Source organism: Rhea americana, unplaced genomic scaffold, assembly GCF_003343005.1.
Source record: "Rhea americana isolate MKP2758 unplaced genomic scaffold, rheAme1 scaffold_3, whole genome shotgun sequence".
Lineage (NCBI taxonomy): Eukaryota > Metazoa > Chordata > Aves > Rheiformes > Rheidae > Rhea > Rhea americana.
In genome coordinates, this window is record NW_028186423.1 from 14,314,791 (window position 1) to 14,328,392 (window position 13,602).

A 13,602-nucleotide genomic window follows, 5' to 3' on the forward strand; every position below is an offset into this window, starting at 1 on the left:
GCTCAGTGTAGGTATCCAGAATAAATTCCCTGTTGTTGAAACATTATTCTATTTAGAGCTTGATTAAATCCATTTTAAAATTCTGAAGACATGCAAAAGTTTTATATGGCAGTAAAGTATGTCTGTGTGCAACTGAAAGGAAACTTCTCTACTTCAAGTTTTATTTTTTATAGTCAATACTACGTTAATGTAAGAGACAGTGATTAGAGCTCCTTTTGTGAACATGGGGGTGGGGGTTGCCATTTGGAATGGTCTTTTTTCTTTTTTCTTTTTTTTCTTTTTTCTTTTTTCATTATGAAGGACCATTGCCTTAGCTTTTTTGGTTATTGCTTTTTTTTTTCTTTTTTCTTTTTTTTTTCTGAAGACCATTCCATTTCTTTATTTTTTTTAACATCTTAAAGTCATAAGGACTTATATGCAAAGCAGTCATACACTTTATCATTAAAACCCATAGGTAAAATACGTACACAAATCCAACAAAAGGCTAGTACATAGTAAAGCCTAAGCATACTACTATGCAATATTATGAATACATAACTTTAGAGACTTCAGTTTAGTACTGTTATCTATTCATTTCTGAAAACATTCACAAAGATTTTAAATGCAAATTTTCATTCCGTATCTGGAATAAAACAAAAATTATCTATGTTATAACAACTTTTGGCCATTTGTGTTTGACCAATTCGGTAAATTACAAAGAACCCAAAGAATTCTGTAACTTTCTGTAGAACTATGTAATAAAAACATTGCATATGTTCCTAGTATGATGTCTTTAGCAATCATTTACTGAAATGTAACTCAAACATCAATCTCTCAAAACATATAACTGATCAGTTGCTTTTTAGTCTATATCTGAATCCAACTTCACCACATTTACCAAAACCCTTCTTATTACAAAGATGCAGAAGTACATTAGGTAATACTAATGCAATGCAGGTGCAGTTCTAGCATTATCAGTGATCAGTTGAATCATCTTCTCCATGAACGAGATTCATTATCCTCCTCCTCTTCATCATCATCTTGAAGCAGTGAGTCATCCACCAGYGATTCCTCCTGAAACTTCAAGAGAAAAACACAATAGTCGCTATGTTAAGTCAAATTATGTAAAACATCAAAAGGCAATATACAAACTTCTGACTCCTGATATTTAATAAAGAAACTATGTACTCATTTTTAAAAGGTAAAAACAGTAATGCTGTCAAGAAAGTATGGTGTGTATATACACATAAATATATTTAAAAATATACATTTTTTAAACAGATAGCAAATACGATTTGGTTTTGTTGTTTTAAGTGGACTTCAAAATATCCAGAAGATATGTACCTTTCTGACTCTTCAATATATTATCCACGCTTGAGCTGTTATGTTGCCAGGAATTTTAGGATGCTATACTGAAAAATAACATTAGCTTTCCCATGTTCGTAATAACTTTGCCTTGTTTCACCCCAAAGTTCTTAACCTACCTRTGCCTCAATAGCACAAACTTTGACTCAGAGTCATTTTGATTTTGACAGCTTAATCCAGCTCAAAAATGATCTTCCTAATCTTTATAATATCAGAAGAAAAAGACTCTTTACAGAAATCTAGACAAAATAGGTTAATAGATTTTCAACTTCTATACTGGCTTTCAGTAACAATAAAACGTATCTATAGACTACACAAATACATCTTTGGCTCACTGTTAAGAGTTATGGATTTCAGAAAGGCAAAATTAAAAATATAAAAATAGAGAGATGAACAGGGAGTCATGTTTCTATTTATTAGATACAGGGTGTATATATGAACTATCCMCTGTCTCAGAAATGCTTTAAAATTACACACTTTGCACCAATTTATGCATTAACTACAACAAAAGTACGAAAACATCAGGATGYGCTTCCTAGCAAAGTCTCCTAACTATTAGATTACAGTTATGCTCTTCCTTGCCTGTTCCTCCTGTCCCAMGGACTGTAGCCTTTCCAAGACTCASAAGAGGAAGGCTGAGGAGTGAAGTTAGGAAACCTTCCAGATAAATGCAAGGCTCTAGGCCAAGAAAAGCCTGCAACTAAGCCCTCCCTCTTTCCAGTAGGTTGTTCTACAAGAGGGAGAAACTACTATCTTCTTTACCTTTGCTTATGTAAAGTTCATTTTAAAAAGTAGCTCTGCTGACACACTGTCTGATCCTACCAAAGTACACCAGGGATACTCTGGGCCAACCTAACACGTAGTAGCCTTCTGAAGATTTAGTCTCCTCCCCATTTGTCTAGATGCCCAGCAAGCTAAAACACAGGGGACAAGGAACCACTCAGCACTGTCAAAAAAAGAGTTCTGGGCTAGTGCACAACGCAGAACTCAAAGATGCCCAAGAGAAGGAGGCATCAAGGATGTTCATAAGCATGGAATCACCACCATACAGAGAAATTACTAAACAGACCAGGAATCTCTGGCCTGGAAAAAAAAGTAACTTGGGGGAAGTATGACAGAAGTCTATAAAATATTAAGTGTCTTAGAACTAATGTGAAGAAAGAATGATTATTGGGGTTTTTTGATACAAGAGTAAGAGACTATCAAAATTAAATGTGAAGATGGCAAGTCCAATATGTTTGGTATGCATAGTTAAACAGCAACAATCCTTGTCRCAGGACATTACAGATGCTAAGTTTATTCAAGTTCCAAAGAATCCCAACTAATTCACGGAATAGGTATCTATAATAAGCTTTCAAGTATGGAGACACCATCGTTCACTCAAGAGGTCCTTGAACCGCAAACTACTTAGGATTARAAGAGCATCTCTACAATTGGGTCTCCTTTATCCCAGGCACCTGCTGCTGACTTAAGTGAGGCACTCAGGATTAGCAAGAAAGACATGTAGCCAGTTTAGGTGCTTTCATAATTAAGTGGCTGCTCACCAGAGATTTTCTGGGCTGCAGTTTAAACTCTACAGCATCCAAGTATAAAAAAGCCTTGCTTCAAATTTTCATAAGCAGACTGTTCAAGAATGTCATTCTGCTGAATGATTTAGCTTATTTTCTTTAATTGCAAAGTATTTCTTAGTTTTAGTCAGGTCTTAAGCCTACTAACCCTATTTATCTTACTATTCCTTAGATGAACTAAAATGGCAGAGTTTAGACATGGAAAAAACAAAGAAAAGCTTTTTCATGTGGGTGTATAATAGCTATTGTAAAACAAAGTTTTATAAGTAGCATGATGAACTGCAAGTCCACAGAAACTCAAGTCATTTTACACATTTAAAGAATGCATGAYTGAAATTCAGGTCACAGACTATAGGAAAAAAACACCCTGCTCAAATCCTACATAAGTAAACAAAATTAAACAATAGGACTATAGAGTATCTTTGTTGCAACTGGTTGAACTTCAGCAAATGAACTTGATATGCTCTTTAAACTAGTTCATCCAGGACCCTGCAATCATAATATCACACTTCAAATACTAACTTAACCACATGCTAGAAGGAATGCAAAGGTCACTTTCCAAAGGAGAAAGAAGCGTAACATTTCCCAATGATCACTAAGTAAAAAGCCATTATTATAGAAATTTAATGAAGGTTGGAGGGACTAATTCAGTTGGACAGAATTCAAATAAAGTAAAATCCTGTTAAGTAAACAAGACAAACAAGTGATATATATCTGGACTGTTATGGCCTGAGTTAAGTACTTAGATATATTAATCATATTAAATGAGAAATCTGTAAACACTGGCCCAAGAAAGACTCCAGGAATACAGCTGACAAAAATATATGTAAAATAGTATTTTTATATTAGATATTCAGTATTGCAAAGAAATCAGGAAACAAACAAAGGACGTGAACATTTAGGGTTTTGATCCAAGATCAATTCATACACATTTTCCACAAAAATCACTAGCCAAGGGCTAATTGAGAAATAATCCTAAGAGAACCAATGAAAACAGTTAAATTAAGAAAAAAAATATATTTCAAGAAAAATATTAGAAAAAAATCACTAGATAATAAATAATAATAAGGATCTACCATGAAGGTCAACATCCAAACCATGAAATTACATAAGGTTTTAGACAGGTCCAACAATTCATGAATTACAGAAAACAGTCCTACACAAGTCTTTTCCACAAGTTTTATTTCCCTACTTGATGAGTCTTGTTCAGGAAAGTAAACACCATCTAAAATAGATGCATCTCACTACCAAAACTGTTTTTCAACAGACAAGAGTTGTCAAATCTCTAAGGCCTCAGGTCTTTTCAGAAGCATGTTAATCTATCCTGGCCCATAGCTTGTTACTGTCTTTTCCCCCTTCCCCCACTTCCTACCACAACCGAAAAGTTCCCTTATGTTCAGTATCTCCAGGTGGGGTTAAAAGATAGATCTCATGGTATCTCACCTACCAATCAATTTGTATTTTACTTTCTTTACTCTGTTGAAGTGTTTGTATATCCTTGTATGCCCTTTCCTTCATTAAGTAAAACATAGGTGTCTCAGTAAAGCAGCTTCTCAATGAGACCTCTAATAAAGCAGACTCCTCCTAAAAACAAACATTGCTGTCGATCTTCAGAAGCAATATATCCCTGAAGGAGAAGTGACAGAATACCTAAAATCCTCTACAGATTCCCCAACATAGCCTCTTGCTCACTCATATCTTATTAAAAACTGAACATCTCAAAGTGCAAAAAGACTGACTGAACTTGGTCATATCGAAATTTAACCTTGTGAAACACCTTCTTTGGTAGGTATGCCAAAACATCGTAGGAGTAAATACTCATGCAAAACATCATCATAAAGTCAGTCAAGGTGTACTTCTATTACTTCAGCTACCCTACAGTTATCACGTAGATGCAGTTAACTCACAATAAATGAATTAAAAGGAAAATTGCTTAACAAGCGGCATTTATTTTTCACAGTTCACAGCTACAGGTATTTTGAACATAAGGAACCAATCACATTATGAGATCTTTCTCAACTTTTCTAATTCAATGCTGTAAAGTTGTTTGGTCAAAGATTTAGTATCTTTCAGCTCAAGATCACAAAAAAAGCATCTTTTTTTTTTTTTTTTGAAAAAAAATCTGTGTTGAATCCACTTCCATTGTGAGTCCTTCATGTACTATGATGAAGACTGCCACTCAGAAGGGGTACTTAGCTGTCTGAATGATGTTAGCAAAAGCTTTAAAATTATTCCTTCACTTGCTGTATCCTTCAACCTGTATCTGTCTATAAAGGATAACTTCTTAGAGGACTGAAGTTCAGAATCTAATTCATGCCTAAAGTAAATTGGACAAATAACCAGTTTTGGACAAAATCCTCAATTTTTTTCAGCCAGGTTCATATCCATGCTTCCAATTTTCTAAATAAACCCTCYAGAACTTTTTGTTGTATAAAAGATGAAACATTCCAGCAAAGGAAAGTAAAATATCTGGACTGTAATATATTTACTGATAAATCTATTTACTGTTATCAAAAAATGAGAGTCAAATTCAGGAACAGAAGTATGAAACCATGGATCATTTCAGAAAAGAAAAAAAGACAGAGAGGCATTATTTCACCTTAAATAATAATAATAAAAACAAACAAGCTTACTTCTTCTTCGTCAGGTTCAGCTTCTTCYGTTTCAACGGCCGACATGTTAGCAACTGGTTTGTTCCATGCCAACTTTAACTCCTGTCCTTTAAACCGAGATCCRTGAATTGCAGCCTAAAATAAATTTAAATTTTTTAGTTAAATGTTTCTTAATGGAGGAATATAATTTTCAGTAATGTTTCAACGTCAGAAATAAACCAACAGTCTTTTCTTTTTTTGAGGAAAATTTGAGTTTTAGTAAGTTCATAAACTCTTCTTGAACTACTGTTAGATTTGAACATATTTATTAACTACAGAGAATTCATATATTCTTTCAGAAAAATGACAAAAATATAACCATAAGGAAAATAAGCTTTGAAAATCATAAATCATTTGGTGATGTGGACAGCATTTTGAACCTAACATCTTACTGCTTTTTAACACTGTCTTTGTGGGTTCTTCACCTTTCAAAGCCTGACACAAAAGATGAACAAACAATTAATGCATTAYTTACTGGAAAAAATAAAGCATCCCACAATAAAAATGATTTGATGTTAAGAAAAAGAAAAAACAAAAACTTTATGATTAAAACTTAATCTACTGGAAAATGTTCCACTTCCTGTAAAGCTTTTGTAATTGAAATGTAAAATTTTTTAACTTATGGGATATTCATGCCTTTCTAAGTACCAGATGCATTAAGTGGCTGCTTTGGATATAGTATGTTCAAATTAAAGTAACATGAACTAACATAAATCAGTGTTAGCAACATTCCGAAATAACCGTCACAGTCACAGAAGATTTATAGTACAATCTGAAAGTACAGCATAATGTGAAATGTAGAAACAATTACATGTTCAATGACATCTGAACATGAGTTGTGTGATATTAAAGTCCCCAGGTATAAATTTTAAATCTGTACATATAAATTTATGATAAATTTAAAAGATTCTATGCCTATTAAAATGCAGCTCAAGAGCTTTTGTCCATGGTCTCATCACAATGTCACATAACTAGAATTTTTAAAAGTACTTCTACGTGACATTTAGGTTTAGAAACAATCTGTAATCTTTGGAAGAAATTACTACTACATAAAAATGCAACATTTTACAGTAGGGAGTCTTCTTTTTCCTTCCAGGCTAAAACATGTATGTTAACCCTTTTTTAATTTAAGAAGGTAAAACACTAGCTACATTTACTTCACAATCAGCTTCAGAATCATTTTTTGATTATTATATTCTAATTCAATAACTTCTCCAATTGCCAGTCTTAAAGTCTGCTTTACTAGAACATATAACCTCCAGACAAATATATTTAATATATTAGAGTATCTTAGGAAAAATATAGAARTTTATTGTATTTGATCAACCACATTTTTCACAAAAGTTTAACCTAAAAATAACAGTGCAATTAGGCACAAACTCATATGAAAATGAAAATTTTTAACACTGTTTTTAACTGGAAGGTGAAAACATCACACATCGATGAGGAATTCTGACCCTGCTTAAATTTCTTTCCAAAGCGTGTGTTCAAAAATTCTCCTTGATATAGCTTGGCAACTCTTTCTATTCTATCTGATAACAATTGAAGCAAAACACACTGTTGTTCATATGGAGTGAAAACACATCACCAAAGAAAATGAACACAACGTTGACTTCCCCTTCTCCCCCAAACACGTCTCCCTTTCCCCCGCCAATACCTTTCTGCATGCCCTGCATTAACCCGTCTCTTTTTCAGGTGCTTCACATCTCTAGGCTTCCATGTTTACTTGCAAAGTACTCCTGTTCCCTGCTTTATTGGATACATAAATTTAGCTCTGTAGTGCTGATCTGAAGTGATTCTCCATACCAATTTTTAACAACAACAAAAAAAGTTGCAACAACAAAAACTGTACTTCGCTGAWAAAGTTATCTCAAGAAGAATTTCTGTTCATAGCAAATATCTGGTCAATTGTGAATCACACTCAATCTAGCATCAGTTAAGACTTTATTTGGATGCTCCATGAGAGAAAATTATTGTTCCAGGTCTCCTAGTTTTTTTAAGAGGCAGCGTAAATAATTTCCTCTCAATACTTAATATATTTCTTATTAAAAGCAACAACCAGGAAGTTGCAAAACCTAGTATTCAAAGTTAGGAAGTGCCAAAATTCAAGTTTAATTCAGTCTGCTTCTGTATATATTAATTATGACCACTTCTATCTGTGATCAGGTTATTTCTCATTCTCCATAGAACTCATCTGTTCACTGCCAAATCACATTCCTTCAATAGACAGTAGTTACAATTCTGCTTTTTCCCTTCATCATTCAGGGAGAACACGTATATACTACACATCACTAAATATACTTCTATTTTTACAGAATAATTACAATCTTGATATACCTAGTGCTCATCACTACCCCATCTATGAATTTCATAGCGTTTCTGTGCCCTTTTAATTCATCTTTGGGAGATGTCTCAAATTATTTCACAAAATATGTAACCATTCTATTGATACTGTACACGTTCAAACCACAGCTCCCATCGACTTGCATTGTAAATATCAGTATTTCTATAAATCCAGGTCYCTTTATCTCAACATAAAACATAAAAAAAAGAGCAAATTTTGGACAGATATGAAAATTCTATGTAGAAGTTTGAGTAACTTCTACAAGAACAACGTTCTGCAAAATATAAACATACAATGAAATCTTTCTATACAATCGTACTATGTCCATGAATCCATTTTTTCTTCCTTCTGGAGACCCAATTACTTTCAGAATATTCCTTTCCAATGGTGATGCAGGAATTTCACAGAAAACAGAATATTTTGCAGAACAACTATGCCTAGGTAAATCATTGCCTGGACTATGGACTGAATAAGGCAGACATGCCACTGGGCCAAATATTTACATATTTGTGTGTAAATAAATAAATATATATATATAATATGTAGATATATCTGTGTATGCATGTGTGTGTATATAATTATATGTAACCTATATATAAAACTATATATAAAAAAATATATGAAAGTCCTAATGATCCATATGTAAGGATGGTGAATTACAACATACCTAAATTCTTGAACTACCTACAAAACAATTCATTTTAGTCTCTAAAAGGTACTTCTGTGATTTCCTAAGCTTTCAAGAAATATGCTAAAAAAGAAAAATCTCATCATGTGAAATTACATATACACTATCAAGACTTTCAAGCAAATTTAACTCTGATTCATCACAAAATATACAGGATCACTCTGTAGGATGTTAGTTAAAACTTGAGGAAGATGATGAGGTACGAAGTCTTCACATAAAAACAACCGGCAATTACATAAAGATAAAGCAAGACATCAAGCCATGAATTCCTACATATTCTTCTTGATTTTTCTTTTTATATTCTGTACTTGTCTGCTTTGTTATAAACTTTGTCATTTACTAAGAATTTCAGTAATATCCTAGTTTGACAAATTTGTTCTACACTGTTTAATCTAGAAATAAACCTTTGTGTTAGACTTGTTTGAAACTACTCAGTAGCATTCAGTTATTTTGTAATTACAGTAAATTACCGCATTTGATTGAATTTACTCCAGGCAATTATGTAAAAACAATATATATATATATACATACATATATATATATATTTTAGCAAAGATTATACTCACAGCTTCAGCTTCTGCTCTTGTCTTAAAGGTAATCACCGCATGGAGAGAAGAGTCATCTATCTGGCAATCTTCAATTTCACCATATTGCTTTTAATAAGAAAAAAATAAGCTTAGTGAAATAGTTCTCCCCCACCCCCTACAAATGTCGTCCTAAACAGAATGCCCTAAAAATCGCATAAAATTAGACCAGCACACCCTTTCACAGCCTTAATGCCAATCAGAACGCTTTTCTTTGTGAGGAATACTATTATTTTTACATGCACTGCCAAAACACAAAGTGCCTTTGGGCCTCCTGGTTGTAAATATACAGATATGAAATATAATTTTGACAGATAAAGAGGATGTTCTGCTTCAGTACCTCTGTTCTGATCAAAAAGAATGGATCCTGAGAGGATTTCATCGATCACGAGCTACTTCCATGAACAGATGTATTAGATATGGCAAAATGAGGCAAGTTTCCAAGAACCTGATTTCAGCATCTAAAGACTCCAATTCTGTTCCAATTCTGTAACAGCCTCTAAGGTACTGCTATCTTTCTGCTGCCATCAGCTGCAATGCCCAATAATCACACAGGTGGAGTGCACTCCTGAAGTGCAGACACGTGATATCATAACACCCGCTATAGAGCTTTGCAAAACAGAAGTGTATCTCAATGTATTTCCACAGAATTTGGAGTACATTTAAAAAAAACAGCAAATCCTCAGCTTTCAAAATGAAACCACTAACAAACTTTTCTCAGTGTTAATAGAGTACAACTATCAATACAATTACATTCACTGAAGCTACTAAATTTTTTGTTATTTAAGATTAAAGTCAGTAAATTTAATACTGCTTGCAATAAAACCACCTCAGTATAAGAAAACACCACATTCTGAGCAAAATTATGACCATAAACTGATGCCACATAGCAAGTTTCTAGCAATGACAGATTCTTGTTCTTCAGAGGATTTTTACATTCTTCACCATCAGTAAGAGAATACTGCACAGTGAAATGCAAAATACGAAGTGTGATTAGCAAAATTTAGTTTAGCAGTATTCACATGGCAGATTAAATCACAACAAAGTTCTGGATTAAAAAGAAGAGGGTTTTTTTGGTCTTTTAYTCATTATTTAAACTAGCTTAACTAGCAAACTAGCTTGGTCATCCTACAGTTGACCAAAGAGATTGTATTACTACATTTTCATATTAAAAGTCCCTAGTCTTTATACCAAAAATTTTTAAAGTTAATGTTTAAATGTTCAGTCTATCATTCATCTCTATAAAAAGCAGTTTGTTTCCCCTTAGCACATCTGATTTTTTCATCTACGTGTATCTATGTGTGTATACACACACACACACACACACACACACACACACACACACACACAGAATCTGTTGCTGGAAACATGACTCCTTAAGAAAACCTAAAATAGCATCTGTATTTTTCAATACAGTCAGTTCTTTTGTTTACTCTTGATCTTTCTGATAAGCTGTTTGCATGGCTGCCAGACTGGAAATACTAAGTACAGTGACTGGAGTAGAATTTACTTTACTTACTGGCTCTTCAACGTCTACCTTCAGAAAGGATCACTGCAATTAAATATTGAGGAAAAAAAAAAAAAAAAGGAAGGGAAAAAACCTCACCCATGATTTATGTCAATCAGTGATATTCTCAACATTCATTCAACATAAACAAATTTCCTTTTTATCATAGGCTTTTGAGAGGACAAAGATTTTTTCCCCTTCTATTCAATTCTCACTTTATTACATGTGCACATTAAAAAAATTGCTAAAAATTATCTACTTGAAATTTTGAACTTTTTTATAATAAAAAATAGAAAAATATTGTAGAATGGACTCTGAATTCTCAAGCTTATATAGATGAAGGGACAAAAATTTGTGCCCTTGCTGGAAAGGTCTACCAATTGCACAGTTCTCACCCTTAGTTTTATACTCAAAAGGTTAGGCAAAAACACAGAAGATTTGCAGATCAACTTGATATCATAACAAATGCAAAAGGTATTTAAAGGATTATAGCTATCATTGAAAAAAGTAGCATGAATACACGGAATCATGAATAATTATTTTTGTAAGTACTTGTTAATATATTTCATGAAAGATAAATGGACTACCAGGCAATGAAGGCTGAATCCCAAATCTATCTTTGTTCACACCATCCCCTCAGTTATTTCATCTTTTTATGCCTAAACACTTGCTATTAATTTTTATATATATCTTGTTCTGAATAACTGAATATTAGAAGTCATTATTTATACCCCAATTTTTCCCCACTTTTAAAAAATAATTAGAAAAAAAAATCAAATAAACAAAACCCCCAAAACCCAGGGTTTGTAGATGGTACATGATTGCTACTATAACCAGTTGTACCAATAGTACAACTATTGATTGTACTTTTTCATTTTTTCTGATGCAGCCTCTTTCATGAACAGAAATATCATGATATAGATTCATTTCTAGATAATATTATCAGATAAACTGAATCAAGAAAAAACAAGTCATTGATTAGAATCATTCATTTAGCACTGAAGAATGTTATCCAAAGAACAGAAAAAGTGAAAATACCACATACCGCAAAATGGGGAAGAAGATCTTCTCTATCACTCTCTGTAAATGCGGAGATTTCTAATGCCCTAGGTCGATGATCCACCACTGCGTGCACAGGAACTCCTCTGCCTCTACCCCGGCCGCGTATTCCTCTGCCTCTGCTACGTGATGCACCCCGACCTCTTGCATGAACCCCTCTACCACGAACTGAAGAAAGAATCCCTCGTTTGGCAGCCTATGATGTTTATRCATAACATATTGATATATTACATTTCATAAGCTAAATATTTAGTCAAAATTAATAGACATATATTCTCTGTTTCCTTAAAAAAACAAGAAAGCCTCAAAATACCAACTTACATATCTTAAAATGACAAAATATGAACATGTTAATAACAGTAATAGTTTAACAGTCTTCGTTATTTTTTAATGGATCAAAAATAGAATGAGCAAGGAAAGAAGAACGAAGTAGAAAAATCAGACGTCAAAAGAGTCCTTCTTCATGAGAACAATTCCTCACAGGGCACTGGAACTGCAGTTCAACATCTAAACTTCATTAACAAATTACTTTTGTTGCAGTAACTACTCAATTTTTCTCCTAATGCTCTACCAGGATTTTTAATCTAACAAGGACAGAAGCAGCATAGTAGCTTTTGACTACAGAATTGAAAGTAGTAAATCTGAGGCTATAAAGGGCACCTATAAGGACAAAGTATTCTCTAAAAATTCTGCCCTATATAGCCACTCCTTTCAATTCCCACAATTGATTCAAATAGGTGTCAAATTAAAAAAAAAATACATGCTCATATAAATCATAAAAGGAATACATTTCATGTTATTCCTTGAAACATACTGGCATGCTTTATTTATAATTTTAATTTTTCTGCATCTGCTATGATCAATACTAGCTAAAAGGCCTCAGAATATTAATTTTTATTAGCAAAAAATATTTYGATGAAACAGCTAAATTAATTCTTTTCATAAGCAGTACAGACTCAGTAAGAGATGGAATAGGATTAGTATGTCCAACTAACATCTTCTACAACTATGTGATTATAGAAGTACTTCTATAGTCCAGATCAAAGTAGATGTTTTAAAAATGTTTTAGTGCATCTGTGAAATACTTATTCACTACTTAGAATACATATTGTTAATGTACGCTTTTGTGTCATCTCTATTCAACTGCTGTGGCTTATTAACAAAGATATTTTAACAATTACCAGTGCTACCTAACAACTGCAGTTTTTAAGCATGATGTAATCTACCATATGTTTGTGCACTGTACTCATATGCACTCAAACAAATATCCTTTATATATTTTCTCTATAGTCTCTATTCTACAGAGAATATTTATCTCCCCTATTTCAAGGTAAAAGTTGGCTAAAGACCATCAATTATTACTGTCGATCTGAAAAGCTAGAAGACATGACCAAACTTCCCTAGGACAAGAGGAATTTAAGCAACAAAGCAGTCCAGTTAAGAGCAAAAAAAGACAGAATATCATGTAATTAAGTGGATTTGCACAATCATACAGGCAAAAAAAGTGTAACAAAACATGGAATAACTCCCAATACCATTCAGAATTGATTACAGTAAGACATATTTGAAAAATCTTACACAACCTTCTGATTTTTTCAAACAAATTCTTTACCGGAAAGCATTTGGTTCTATACACTGAATACTTCTTAGGACAACATGTTTGCATGTTTTCAGTCTATCTTCTCTTGAAACTAATTCTATAATAATACTACCTTTGAGGACTTTGACTATTTTGGTTACAGTAAGAGGATGTTGACACCTAAAAACGAGAACAATTAGGCAGTGTTTTGTATCAAACACAGCACCACCTATAGGCAAAAATTTAACAATATTCTCAAGAAAGTACTACCACCACAA

The 13,602-nt window shown here is 33.1% G+C and overlaps 1 protein-coding gene across 1 annotated transcript in view; it reads right to left on the bottom strand.

The window, feature by feature from the left end:
- Window positions 1-226: 226 nt before the first annotated feature.
- RBM26 (RNA binding motif protein 26) overlaps window positions 227-13,602 on the bottom strand; it is a 42,416-nt gene continuing 29,040 nt past the window's right edge. The window contains exons 19-22 of the mRNA XM_085309564.1: window positions 11,732-11,941; window positions 9,162-9,248; window positions 5,546-5,659; window positions 227-1,059 (exon numbers count right to left, since the gene is read on the bottom strand). Of these exons, the coding sequence (XP_085165690.1) occupies window positions 970-1,059; window positions 5,546-5,659; window positions 9,162-9,248; window positions 11,732-11,941 (501 nt within the window). The 3' untranslated portion in view covers window positions 227-969. The remainder of the gene's footprint in view (window positions 1,060-5,545; window positions 5,660-9,161; window positions 9,249-11,731; window positions 11,942-13,602) is intronic.